Source organism: Ictalurus punctatus, chromosome 4, assembly GCF_001660625.3.
Source record: "Ictalurus punctatus breed USDA103 chromosome 4, Coco_2.0, whole genome shotgun sequence".
NCBI lineage: Eukaryota > Metazoa > Chordata > Actinopteri > Siluriformes > Ictaluridae > Ictalurus > Ictalurus punctatus.
This window is the reverse complement of record NC_071284.1, coordinates 23,291,680-23,306,046: the sequence shown is the minus strand read 5'-3', so window position 1 is coordinate 23,306,046 and position 14,367 is coordinate 23,291,680. Positions and strand designations below refer to the sequence as shown.

Sequence of the window (14,367 nt, the reverse complement as noted above, 5' to 3'; positions counted from 1 at the left end):
CACTGAGTGAGCAACAGTTCTCTGGGTGGAAACACCTCAGAAACACCCAATGGCTAGATTGGTTCAAGCTACCAAGAAAGATTTAGTAACTCGTATAATCACTCTTAATAACCGTGGTGAGCAAAAAAAAACATCTCAGCATGCACAAAACTTCAAACCTTGAGGTGGACTGCCTAAAACAAACCACATCAGCTTCCAGTCCTGTCAGCCCACAACAAGAATTTGAGGCTATCCTGTGCACAGACTCATTTCCAGTCTTCAACTGTCCAGTTTGGGTGAGTCTGTGCCCATGATAGCCTCAAGTTCTTGTCGTGGGCTGACAGGAGTGGCACATACAACTTGCTCCATTCTAAAACTGCCCCTGAGAGTCCTACCTAATTTTTGAGACAATGGACAGGGATCTTGTGATCAGCTATGTTCAAATGTCACCCTGACATTAAGTAAGACTAAAATAGATGACATATTTTTTTAGCCTGCACTAAGCCTCAGGTCTTTCACAAGACAGATCTGTACCATTTCTGCGCTATGGTTTGAGTGAAAACCTGTGTGGAATTTCTTATAGTACGTTGTTAGGTCACATATATTCATTTAATTGTTTCAAATTGACTTTAAAATACATTTTTAGATAATTTGTTCATTTGTTTATTCATAGTCCTTCCATTTTTCCTGCTCGGGATAGCGGTGGCGGTAGGCTGAGTCCAGACTTCTCTGTCTGCAGCCACTGATTCCAAGCTAACTCTTAGATATAATTTCTCCACTCGGTCCAGAGTCTATCCCGTGGTCTCCGTCCAGTGGGGCATACCTGATATACAGTAGCTCTAATGGGAGGTGATTGTGGGCATTTTTGTAAAATGTCCAAACCAACTGGCTTGTCTTAATTGTCTTTATCCCTACTAAGAGCCTAAGAGCTGGAAGATCTATGATAAAGCAGGTTATCTGCTTGGGAGGTCTATTAATAGTCTATAAAAAGTGCTTAAGTGTCAAACACAAGACTGAGTGCAGTATACTCGAAAGTTGAAATGATAATGTTTAAAACATTGTTTTTGCTTTTAAACTCGCTATATATGCATGTTACTCTGCCTCCTCTTTCCTGTATGGTTAAAATTATAGTTCTCAGTAGCAAACTCTAAAGCTGCTGTGTCTCTCTTATTCAATTAGGTTTAAAAAATTAAAATCAAGCTTGCAATCTTTAATAAGATCTTGAATAAGAAATGATGATAGGTAAGTGACCTTACAGCACATTACAGCAACTTACTATTCATAGCCCATTGAGATTGATGAGGTCTACTAGGTTTAATGAAACATGAATTATTTTGTTTTTATTTTGACCACAAGTTTGTTCCCTGTTCATTTTTGGACGGTTGGCAGATATTTAATTTGAATAATGTTTAATAGTTTACTATTTTTACCACGTACAACTCCATTCAATTTGGACAAAGCAAATGTAATAAATTGATTAAATTATTTTACTAGGTAGAGATACGGATTCTGAGATTATAATGTGCCACTGACAAAACCCTGCACTTTTTACATCTCCTTTTACTCTAAATGTACTCAATTTGGCAGGACTTTTGCATTTACTTGCTATTCATTTATTGTTTAGACAGAAGCTACAAGGCAAATGTAGCTAATGTAGCTGCATGCCTAAATAACACTCACCTTAAACCCTTATGAGTCGTTCAGTATTTTAAAGACTTGTCTATATGCCTCAGAATTACTCAGTGCTGAAAACAGCAGTCATGACCATCTTAAATCCAGAATCACATAATTTGGTGTCATTTCACACAATTATCAGGTAGGTGGTATAGTTTTCAGAAATTTGAAGGCAAATTTGTAGGTTAAATATGATTATATGCTAATATTGTTCCATTTTGATTTGTATATATATATTTTTAATGGACTTATTATTACACTATTTTAATAAACATCATATAAAAATGGTATTACCAAGCCAAACAATGTTGAATGTGTGACGTGGGCACAAACGGGCAGCTACAGTATGTAGCACCTTACTTATTAGTTACATTAACCAATGCAAACCTATTTATACTGGGTCATTAATACTGTATATTGCCATACCCTTGGTGGTTGTAATAATGAAAGAAAAAAAATGTTTTTTTTTGTTTTGTTTTGTTGTTGTTGTTTTTTTTTTTTTGTTTGTTTGTTTTTTTTTACAAAAAATGTACATATTAAACCATGTTAGAGAAAAAAGTGAAATGATGTACAGAGTTAAAGATTTTTTTTTATAATTCTGAAGGCAAGAACAACAGAAATCCACAATCCAAAATCACTCATATAAAAGACTTAGTTTTAAAAACATCCCAGATGTTTCTCAACTTTTAAATCACCTGTTGAAACATTTTACATAATAAATAAATGTAGACAGGTTAAAAAAAAGAAAGAAAAAAGAAAGTAATGTGACAAAGTTATGAAAGAGATATTGTGTTCAGAGTTGCCTTTGGTATGCGACATTAAAAAAATCCAATAAATTGCACTGAAGTTTCAGGTTTGTATCAAAAACTTTCAATACTGAAATGGAATTAATGTAATCCATGTTCTAATCCAGTTGTAAATAATTCACATTGATATTAATAAAAAATGAAATCCAAAAATAAAGCCAAATCCAGAACATATCACTCATATTAAATCCCTGCAATATAGCTGATTAAACACCATTTCAAACATCATGCTATACGCACCTGAAGTGTATGTTTCCTGATTCTTCCTAACACTCATCAGCTCATTAATATACCCCTCATTATACTTAACATTCTGATGTCTATTCCTCAAGACAGTGTGTTAATGAACTGATGAGATGAATCGGGTGTGTTGAATCAGAACATAAATACTGGGAAGCACTTATCTAATACACACCAGTACACCTTAACACACACTGACACACTCAACAAAACCTGGCCCTGTTCATAAACACACTTATAAACTCATTCATAAACTACATACTAGGGATAAAGTGAGTTTGTTATGGTGAGTTAGGGAGTGGCTAGCTCTCAGGTTCTGCACATTTGATTCAGTTTTTATTTTATTTCCGTTTCCCTCTCTAACAAACCTTTTTATATCCTGATGAAGTGAGTGAGCTGATGCATTGTAAAAACACACTAACAAGCAATACAAGAGAACTACAGGTGCAGAACTAACTATTACTATTATTATTATTACTATTTATTATTATTAATATTACTATTATCTATTACTGGAAGCGTAATTGTTGGCACAATTTATGAGTATAAAATGGGTGTGTCTGAGTGTGTTAGAGCAGGAAGACACTAGATAGTGCAGTACAAGGGGACAAAAGCAGTGGGACTGGGATCGCTGACCTAACACTCTCCAACAGTGACTTTAGCCCCCACTGTTAAAGATAACACACCTGGTCCAACTCATATGCTTATTAACACACCCTTAATATCACCCCCAACACATCATCATGAATTGTATGTAAATTGAGCTGATCCGTTGAAGCAGGTGTGTTAGAGAAGAAGACATTACGGGACGCTGTAGCACATCTCACTATTCTTACAACTTCCTAGTTACTTCCTAGATTTAAAAATTAAAAAATTAATAATTTAACAATCCACACAGAATGAGAAGCAAAGGAGATACATGTACTAAGAAACAATTTATTCTCATGCAGTGCCTGAATACTGCAACATTTTAAGAAAAATACTGATGTGCACATTTAACACACAAAAACACACACACGCGTGAGCGTGACACAAGGAAGACTACGGGGTTTAAAATCAAATGCCTGAGTTCTCAATACCTGGATGATGTAAGCGCACACACGCGGCTTATTGTTCCAGTCTGAACATACATTACGGTGGACTTTAGGGAGACACAGACAGATATTTTTGTCCCTGCAAACACTGAAACAGGAAGTAATGACCTTTGTAAGAAATCAAGTCACTTCCTTATTCCACTGAAACAGGAAAAGGGCATTTTATTAATGCTGTGGCTTATTTTCAGAAATAAGGAAGCAAAAATACACACCTCTGTTCCAATCCTGTTCTTAATGCGCCCATAACATCTTTCTCTTCCCTGGCTGCTGAGTGATGTTTGTTAGATGACTTTTAAATGAGGCATTGAATTGAAAAACATTGTAGACTTCAGGGTCACAATGTACCTAAAGGGCATTACAGCAGCCTTTGCCATGCTTGATTTTTTTTTTCCTTTTTTTTTCTTCCTCAAAATGGTGGATAAACTGTTGGTAAGTGTAAACTATAAAACTGTAAACTCTAACATTTGATTGTCTGTGTTTAGATAGATTTTTATCCCTCCAATTCTTGCATGTGTACATGACAGCAATAGGTATAGCTTTACTTTTCTCTGCTAGCCAGTTTAGCTGTTAACGTGGTAGCTGGTTAGTTGATAACAAGTTAACAAACCTTTATAACAGTATTTTTTAGACCAAAGGAAAAAAGAAAAATCATAGAAACTGCTAAGATAATGATTAATGCTTCTATAATAACTGTTTAGCAAACCAGCTAGTTAGCACTCTAGTCTTATTGGGTAGTTTACTAGCCAATAAAACTCTGCACAGAATGTGACACAGTCTGTGTGTAAATGTCCAAGGAAACCACGCTGTTTTTATTTTTGTTTCACATTAGTTACCAAACCGGCTAGTTGTCACACTAATGACGTAGCGAACCATGATGACTCTGCATAGAGTTTAATTCTCAGTGTGTAAATCTCCAAATCACTTCAACTACATTGTTCTCACTGAGAAGGAAAACCTGACCTACACACTTCTACCTACACAATACACCCCAGTGTAAGTGCACACTCATTAGGTGATGTTTACGAGGGCGTTAAAAGCAGTATTGGAAGGCAGATTTCAGGCTTTACAGTCCCCTGCATGGTTATTGTCTTTACTTTATTTCATACATACCTTTAGTTTCTCAGTCTGTAAATTTAAGCTGATATATAATTCATGCTTGATAATCACACAATCAGTGCTGTTATGGTGTACAAAGTATCAAGAAGATTAAAAAAAAAAAAAGAAAAGAAAAAACATTAAATAAGTTATTTATATAAAAGAGCAAATTAACTTTTGGCATATTTCCATTCTCATCAGCAGGTAAGATGTGAATAGACACTGATAGAGGACTCATTTGAACAAAATGTCTAGCAGTAGTGTGTCAAAGTGATTATAGGATTATAACAAGTCCAGGTGTTTTAACTTACCGCTACTAGACATTTTAGAATGGACCTAGATAACTGAAAACATTCAAAAACAGATGTATAAATTAGAAAGAACTAATGAGCTGAGTGTAACATCTCTTGGATTAATCTTTGTTTGGCCTCTCGAAGAACTGCTCTTCACGTATTGGTACTGAAAATCTCCAGCGGCCACCAGGAGTTGCTGCGATCTTTCAGGGTAAATCCAGTCGGATGGCAGAAAATCAGGATGAAGAGAAAGAACGCAACATTTTCGCTCTTTCTCTTCTATTTTACTGTCACATCAGACTCCTAGTTGCCGCAGTGTAACACAATGCAAACTGTCAGAAAGTTGTCACTTCATTTCTTTTTTCCGCTCCTTTTCTCCATTTTCTCGCCTTTGTCCGAGCGTTCGGAGCCCCGATCGGCCCTGTCTGATTTCTCAGCTCTGCTGCCTTCCCTCCGCGTGCCCTCGTCGGTAGATGAGGTAGTTGGATGAGACTGCCCCCATTTAGCAATTTCCTCGTGTTCGCTAATACTCGAGGTGATACTCGAGATCCAGCCTTTCAGATCATCCTATAAAAATAATTATTAAAAAATTAGATTGGAATTTTTATTCACCAATCACTGCACAGCAGCTTAGAGCATAATTTTTTTTTAGAAGGCCACCTAACGAGCCCACCCAAGTCAACAGTAAGCTAGCTAGGTTATGTAAGAAATGGGTAGCTACTGCATGGTTAGCTTGTTTAATGTTACATTAACTACCAAACTAGCTAGCTATTTCGATATTTATGTTTAGCTTTTGCAATGACAACCCAATGTAATGGTAGCCATCTAGTTATATGTATCAGCATATAACCTTTTCTGAGGCGTTTGCACAGAGAATATAAAAAGTCTACATACCCCTGTTAAAATTGCAAGATCATGTCAGATCGTTTTCCACCACTAATGTGATATAGCAACCAACAAACTGCAAGTGAAAAAAAAACCCAGAAATATTTTTTGAAAGAAAAAAAGAACAATAACTTGCATAAGGTGCACACACCTTAACTAATAATGCTACCAACCTAGCACATCTTGATTTGGCAATTTTATTCCACTCTAGCATGCAAAAATGCTCCAGATATATCTAACTTTGAGGGGATCTCCAGTATACAGCCCTCTTCACGTTGGTCCACATGTTATTGATAGTATTTAGATCTGGGCTGTGACTGGGACATTCCAAAATTTTTTGGATCTTTTTCTTCTGAAACCATTCCACTGTTGAGTTGGATTTATGCTTTGGGTTGCTATTGTCCTGGAAGGTGAAATTTTCTAACAATGGCAGCTCTTGCACCAAATAGATTGGTATTTGGAGTTATCAATTATTCTCTTGACAAGAGACGAAGCCCCAACTGAAGTGAAGCAGCCCCATATTGTAGCATGATGCTGCCACCAACATGCTTCACCATGGGTATGGTGTTCTTTGAGTGATAAGCTCTGTTGTTTTTGTACCAAACATATCTTTTAGAATTATGCCCAAAAAGTTCTATCTTGGTGTCATCAGACCATAACACATTGTGCCACATGGTTTTGCCAAATTTAGTTGGGCTTGGATTTTTTTTGTTTTGTGAGAAAGGGCTTCTGAATAGCCACCCTACTCTATAGCCCAGTCATGTGAAGAATATGGGATATTGTTGTCACATGCAAGGAGTGGCCAGTTCTTGATAGATATTCCTATAGCTCATTTAATGTTGCCGTAGGTCTCTTGGCGGCCTCCCTGAAAATTTTCATCTCGTCTTTGTATCATTTTTGAGGAACGTCCTGTTCTGGGTACTACTGTGGTTCCTTCTTTTCTCCACTTCTTGATGATGGCCTTCGTTATGTTCCATGGTAGATCTAATGATGGAAATTACAGTCAACAATAAGATCCTGTATGTGCTTTGTATAAGCTCTGTGCAGACCATGGCTTAAGCAGTCAGTTGAAACTAAAATGATGTCAAGAAAATCCTACAGAAACAGCTGAACTTTTTTGGAGTTAATCAGAATCGCTTGATTAATGATGGGTGTATGATGAGTACTTTTGAACATGAGATTGAATGTAATTAATGCTGAGTACAGTCATATGCCTTATTATAAAAGGGTGTGCACACTTATGCAACCGGGTTATTCCCCCCCTTCCCCCCTACACACACTATTTTTTTTCCCCTCTTAGTTTGTGTAGGGTCCAATATCACATTAAAGGTGGAAAAAGTGTGGCAACAATTTGGGGAAGACCCTAATGTGATGTGATTGTCAGGCGTCCACATACTTTTGGCCATATAGGGTTAATGTAGGGCATTTTTAATCCAAATGATCTGGGAATAAATACCATTGTGCTGAAATATGAAACTTCATGTTCTCTCACAGTTTGCGATGGTTTGTAGTCTGGGCATTAAAATTTGTTTGTTTTTTTTTTTTTTTTTTTACCAGGGACACGAAATTTCTTGGCATCCCCCCTCAAGTTGACTCCTCTTTAGACTACACATTAAAGTGATCCTACCTCTCAACATTTTCTGTTGAAAATGAAAGCACAGCTTCATTTAAGTTGCTGGAAATTGCTAAATAGGACTTGTTCCCCAAAATTCAAACTGAATAATGAACTATCACTTCTGGGGTGGCCACAAAAATTCTAGGCCACCGCTTAACTCCACCCCTGACATTAAGTCTTTTGCTCTGTCACACCACATAATGTATGGATTATGTGTAGCACCTTGTTTTCACATAAAAGTATTATATATTAGTGGGCAAAATCCATACCTTAAGACGAATTACAACCGGTAGAGTGAATCTACCGTCAAACCACCAGATACTACCTCACTTAATATCCTTTTAGCAGTTGTGTTGCTGGTAAGGCATTCCAAGCCAGGACACTGGCTCACTTTTTAACTTGCTCGATTCGAAAGCAATCTAATAATCAGACAATGCTTTTAAAAACACCATACATATACACAACTGAATCGAAATGAACCTGACTTGAAATCAGTATAGAATGATAAATGAATATGACATTTTTATCTAATCTAATGAGTTGGATAATCCATTTAATTATCCATTAAATAAAATAAAAATTGCCATGAGAATATGACAATTGTCATCTTCCCATACGCCATTCCCATATATTTCCAACTTTCCTTGTTTGGCCTTAGATTCTTGTTCTTGTTAACCCCCACTCTGTTTGACTGTGTCCATCTGATACAGGTTGAAGATATGTTTAGTTTGATGAAGTGTGAAAAGGGGACAATTCCTTATTTCTGACAAAGAGCAAAATGCATTCAGGGAATTCTCTGTAAGAAAATGTAATAATAACACATTGCAGGATTTCAGAAGTCCATTGGATGTTTTCAGACCTAACCAAAAGAGTGCACCATGCAGTGGATATGGTGAAGTTTACACATAGACATAATCTTACCTCATCTTTAGCATGGAAGAGAAACTCGCTCCCATCTTTAGTTCTGGGATTGAAGAAAAAAAAAATCACAAATGTCCTTTATCAGTGCTAAATAGAATTTTTATATACATACACACACACACACATATACATATACATATACATACATATATATATATATATATATATATATATACACACACACACACACACACACACATATATATATATATTTTACTTTTACATTTTTAATTACAATTATAGATTTTCGCACATTTTATGTTTGTTTTTTTACTTTACCTTTACTTTTCCATTTTATTTTCTGTACATGTTTTATATTTTCTTTTATATTACCTGTTTTTATTATATTGGTTTACTTTTTCTATTATAGATATTTTACAATAATATATTATATAGATCATTTTGTTCTTTCCTTTTTTTTTCTTTCAATGTTTAGAATTTTATAAATGTAAGGGCGGCTGTGACTCAGGTTGGGGTTGTCCATTAATCGTAGGGTTGGCGGTTCGATTCCCGGCCCACGTGACTCCACATACCAAAGTATCCTTGGGCAAGACACTGAACCCCAAGTTGCTCCCGATGGCAAGTTAGCGCCTTGCATGGCAGCTCTGCTACCATTGGTGTGTGTGTGTGTGTGTGTGTGTGTGTGTGTGTGTGTGTGTGTGTGTGTGTGTGTGAATGGGTGAATGAGACACAGTGTAAAGCGCTCTGGAACCGCTAGGGTTAAAAAAAAGCACTATATAAGTGCAGACCATATACCATATGTAATAAATGTATTTTTTTTACTTTATTATTTATTTAAACTTTTTATGTATATTAAAGATTATGATTATTTGGTATTATAGAAAAAATTTTTATTTTATTTTTAATTGTATGTTGTTTGTACTTTATTAGACTTGTATTGGAAAATGATGTACTTTGTATTAATTCTATATTTTTCAGACTATATTTGTAAAAAAAAAATGCTTTATTTTATAATATAATTTTTCTATTTCTTTTTTTAATTTTATGTTAATATTACAAAGATGTTTTATTTTATTTCTTTAAATTTCCTTTTATTGAGCTGCACTGTGAATTGTTTACTTAAGTGTGAAGACGTTTTTCTTCTTCTTGTAGCCGAGGTTGATGTCGCAGGAGCAGCTGCTCAGACTGAGACGTGGCTCATTGTTATATGTAGATGTTGTGTTCTTTGAGTCCTTGAAGAAACCAAGTTCGCCTTTATTCAGTATGCAGTACAGATTGACCCAAGATCTGCTGCAAAAGGTTAAAAAAAAAAAAGAACAGATGAGCAGGTGTTAGTGTCAAAACATCTATCTAACCGTTACTCACCTGCTGAAAGAGCGAAAGATAAATCCACAACAGAGCGATCAGACTGCTGTGAAGAAAATCACCACTTCACAGTGTTAGACTTCTGTGACTTACCTTTGAGGAGAGGCAGGAGATCAGCCAGGAGCATAGAACAAACATGGAAGAGAAGAGAATTTTGATTAATGCCAACAAGCAGTGGTGGCTATTCAATCATGCTAATGCTAGTATGAAACTGGCCTCAGTGAGAAAGCACTTTTCTATGGACTTTTCCATCCATCTGTTTTGATGCTGACTCCACATCGAATGGAAACCTCACAAATAAAGTGTTTTCACAACTTTTAAAATATTTTCTGATGATCTTGGGTATTCACTTCAGGTTGTGGGGTTTATTTAATTGCCGTTTCATTCATGTTTCTCCACATATTTGTCATTGAGTGTGTGTGCAAACTTAGAGCTTAGACCAGTATAACTACAAGATCTTTAGCATTTCTAAGCAACCTGATAAGACACCAAATTGCATAGAAAAAGAAAAAAAAAATTTATGCATAAGAATGAATTCTCATATGCACAATTAAAATGGGATTGACCAAATGCACATTTTTTATAATATAATAATAATAATAAATACACATTTTTCATAGCCCGTGATCATTTAAATACAGACATACAGTACTGACAAGTAACCATGTAGGCATCCTTTCAGATGATACCTGAAGATCTGTTTTTGATAGAGACTATAAAGCACTTTTGTACAGTAAGTTGCTCTGGATAAGGGAGTCAAGGGGAAAATGCGGTGGAAATTGAAAATCATAGGCTCTTTAAATTTGATGCAGATATCCACATTCCTGGTGTTGAGAAACATTCTGCGTGTTTGGCGGGTACTGCTCAGAATTTTCAACAGAAGAGCATTTAGTTGGAGCCCAGTGGCTTTTTTTTTTAATTTGCAAAACATCTGGATGGAAAAATACCCATGAACAGCACTCACTATGCGTGTGTATCATTGTATGTGTACAGGCATAAATGTAAAAGGCAGCCGTCTTGAATTTTTATATCAGCCTAGTTAATGAAATGAGTCCGTCCACATGCTGCTTGGACTCGGGGGTGGGGGAGGTGCTAAGGAAAGGGTGGGAACCGCTAATATTCACTCTGTACCATACCTTATAAGCCGTGGATTCAAAAAAACAGCAGCTGTTGATCTTCTGCCAAAAGATGCTAGCAGCTAGCATCGAGATGTCATGCAAGGTTGCAAGCTGTGCTAATGGCACACTATTTAATACAGTTAGTGGGGGGGGGGGGGGGGGGATAGTTACAGAACCTCTAATTTGTGCAAGCAAAAAAAAATATTACTTTGCTTTTGTTAAAGTAAGATTTTTTATTTAAAAAAAGAGCTATATTAAGCTACACAGAAATTTAACACAGCGCAGACAAAATAAAAACCTAAGAATTTTTTTACTTCTTTCGTTTGTGTTGATTGCAAACGTTTAAGAAAAATGCCAAACTACCAAGCACTAGTGCACTAGTGGATGCTATTTTGGTGTTAGCATACAGTATAATCATGCTAAGGTCAACAGCATGCTAAGTTATGTTCATGCCTACAGGCTTTAGGTTAAATGAGCCCCACCTGTTGGAGCTTTTCTTCTGGCTCTCTATGTCTAACTTGCGGAAGAGGAAGCCCTCACGCTGAGCATGATGGGAAGGTGGCTGAGGGACAGATGAGCTGCTCTGGGCTGGAGCAGATCGCGAACGTCGCGTTTCACCCTGTGCGCCATCTTTGGGCCGCGGCCGTCTGCGTGGTTTTGGTCGGTCTCGAGCTCGTGGTCGGTCCAGCCGTGACGACTTCTCTGGCAATCCGTTTGGAAGGCGAGGAATTTCTCCTCGAGCCTAAGATTTTAATTACATTTTAATTCATACTGATTATTTGCATTACAATACTATAACATATTCTACCCTATATTTGCAAACTATATAAAAATCATATGGATCATATAGTTATGCTACCATTTTATAATGACAATGAGACAATGATAATGACAAAAATAAATAAATATAATTATAGAAAATAATTAAATTACACACACACACACACATATATATATATATATATATATATATATATATATATATATATATATATATATATATATATATATATATATATACACACATATATATATATATATATATACACACATATATATACAGTGCCCTTGACTAATATTGGCACCCTTGGTAAATATGAGCAAAGATGGCTGTGAAAAAATGTCTTTATTGTTGAAACTTTTGATCTTTTGTTAAAAAAATTCACAAAAATACTCTGCTCTCATGGATATCAAACAATTGCAAACACAACACATAGGCATGGGTGACATTGTGGGGGGCAAGGGGGGGTGCCCCCCTCCCATATCGCCACCAATTTATTGTAGTCATGGAGTTTCAGATTTGAAAATTGTTTAATATGTGTTTATATGTAAATCTCCGCGTTGATAGGGGGCAGTAGAACAAAATAAGAGCAGTTACTTTATTGAGATTGGGCCGTAAATCAACCAGTAATTTCATTTCCAGTGACTGACGGTAGAAAGTTCAGGAAAGAATGGTATGGGATTTATGAATGGCTTGAATATAGTCCCACCATTGATCGGGATTTTTGTTTCACGTGTCGCGCATTTGGTGGCAACAAGTCTAAGACGGACACATTTCAAGTTACTGGATTTTCCAACAGGAAAAAAGCCACTGAAAAATGAACATCAGAAAAGCAGCGTGCACATTTCTGCTGGGTTAAAAATGAAAAGTAATCAACAGACACTTAAAACGAGAAGCATAGCCACATAAATCAGCAGTGAACACGCAAAAGGAGTGGATGAGAACAGAGAATATCTGAAAAAAATATGCGAGACTTTGCTCTTCTGTTGCCGCTCCGGTATTGCTCTTCGTGGTTACGATGAAAACGAATGAATCAGAAAATCGGGTAAAGTTCTTACAGTTGATGGATTTAATGGCCACTGATGGCCAACTAATTAAGCGGCTATTCAAAAATAGAGAGAGATCATTTAATTATGTTTATAACAAGCACCAGAATGAGTTGATCAATATAATGGCCAGTCAGGTTAAAAGTGACATCATACACCGAGTACATGAAGCCGGACTTTTTGCCCTTATCGCGGATGAAACGCAAGACATATGTAGGCATGAGCAAGTTGCAGTGGTTTTAAGATCTGTCAACAGAGACCTCGATGTCCATGAATCATTCATCGGATTTTATAGGACTGACAGGACAGATGGTGAATCTTTGGCTCTTCTTTTAAAGAATGTACTGACAAGCTTTAATCTTGATATCTGCAACTTGAGAGTGCAATGTTACGATGGTGCGGCGAGTATGCGAAGAACCTACCGTGGTGTAGCTACACGCATTTTAAGAGAAAATCCACTGGCGATGTATGTTCATTGTCACTCGCATATCCTCAACCTCTGCATTGTGGATGTCTGTCGCACCAATACAGCCAATACATGTGAGACACATGCTAACCAATGTTCATTCTCTCTATAACTTCATCGAGGGCTCAGCAAAACGACATGCTGTTTTTTGAGTCTTTTTGCGAGAACGGAGCAGTGACTTTTCAGGTAAATCAACCACACTGAAATCTTTAAGTGACACAAGATGGAGCTGCTGTGTAGAGGCTCTTGAGTTGACACTCAGTGAAATTTCTGAAAGCGACGTGTGAGTCGGGGGACAGGCAAGTAGTCTGCTGACATCTGTGACCGATTTTCACTTTTTGTTCCCTTGCATTTTGATGCAACGAATTCTCATACAGTGCAATGTACAGTCCAAAGTGTTACAGTCATCCACCATACATTATGTCAGTGTAAAAAGCCTAGCATCTTCCACAATCTCTGCTCTTTTAGCAATGAGAACTGATCACCACTTTCAGCAGCTTTTGGAGTTCACAGTCGAGTTGTGCGATAAGAACAACTACCACAGCCCACAACGTCCATGGAGGAGAACAATCAAAGCAATGGTGCCTGGACCGAATTCAGCCTCAGCTCAGGACTATTACTAGAAATTGCATTCCAGCGTACTGAACAACTCTATTAAAGAGATCTGTGAGCGATTTCAGGAAAATGACTAACACTTTGACTGCACTTAATCACATCCTCAGCTCTAATATGGACACCAAAGTGGACCTGACATTTATTTGTCGTCACTATGGATTTCCAGAAGAGGAGATGAATGCAGAATTGTCACTTTTCAGTGCTATGTCAACCGGAGAAGTGAGTTTTAAACAACGATTATCACTGTTCAGAGAGTCAAAGCTAGTCCACAGTCTAGTAAATGTTGGCAACCTCTCGAAGTTATTCTTGACTGTGCCGATGAACACTGCATTGTGTGAAAGAAATTTTTCTTGCTTGCGTCGACTGAAAACATACATGAGAAACACCATGAGACAGGAGAGACTGTCGGACAT

General features: G+C 36.8%; 1 protein-coding gene across 1 annotated transcript in view; it reads right to left on the bottom strand.

The window, feature by feature from the left end:
- Positions 1–2,258: 2,258 nt before the first annotated feature.
- The window catches only part of LOC108264651 (spectrin beta chain, non-erythrocytic 4), a 100,709-nt gene continuing 88,600 nt past the window's right edge, over positions 2,259–14,367 (bottom strand). The window contains exons 33-36 of the mRNA XM_047155032.2: positions 11,529–11,788; positions 9,683–9,853; positions 8,603–8,645; positions 2,259–5,748 (exon numbers count right to left, since the gene is read on the bottom strand). Coding sequence (XP_047010988.1) covers positions 5,533–5,748; positions 8,603–8,645; positions 9,683–9,853; positions 11,529–11,788 — 690 coding nt within the window. The 3' untranslated portion in view covers positions 2,259–5,532. The remainder of the gene's footprint in view (positions 5,749–8,602; positions 8,646–9,682; positions 9,854–11,528; positions 11,789–14,367) is intronic.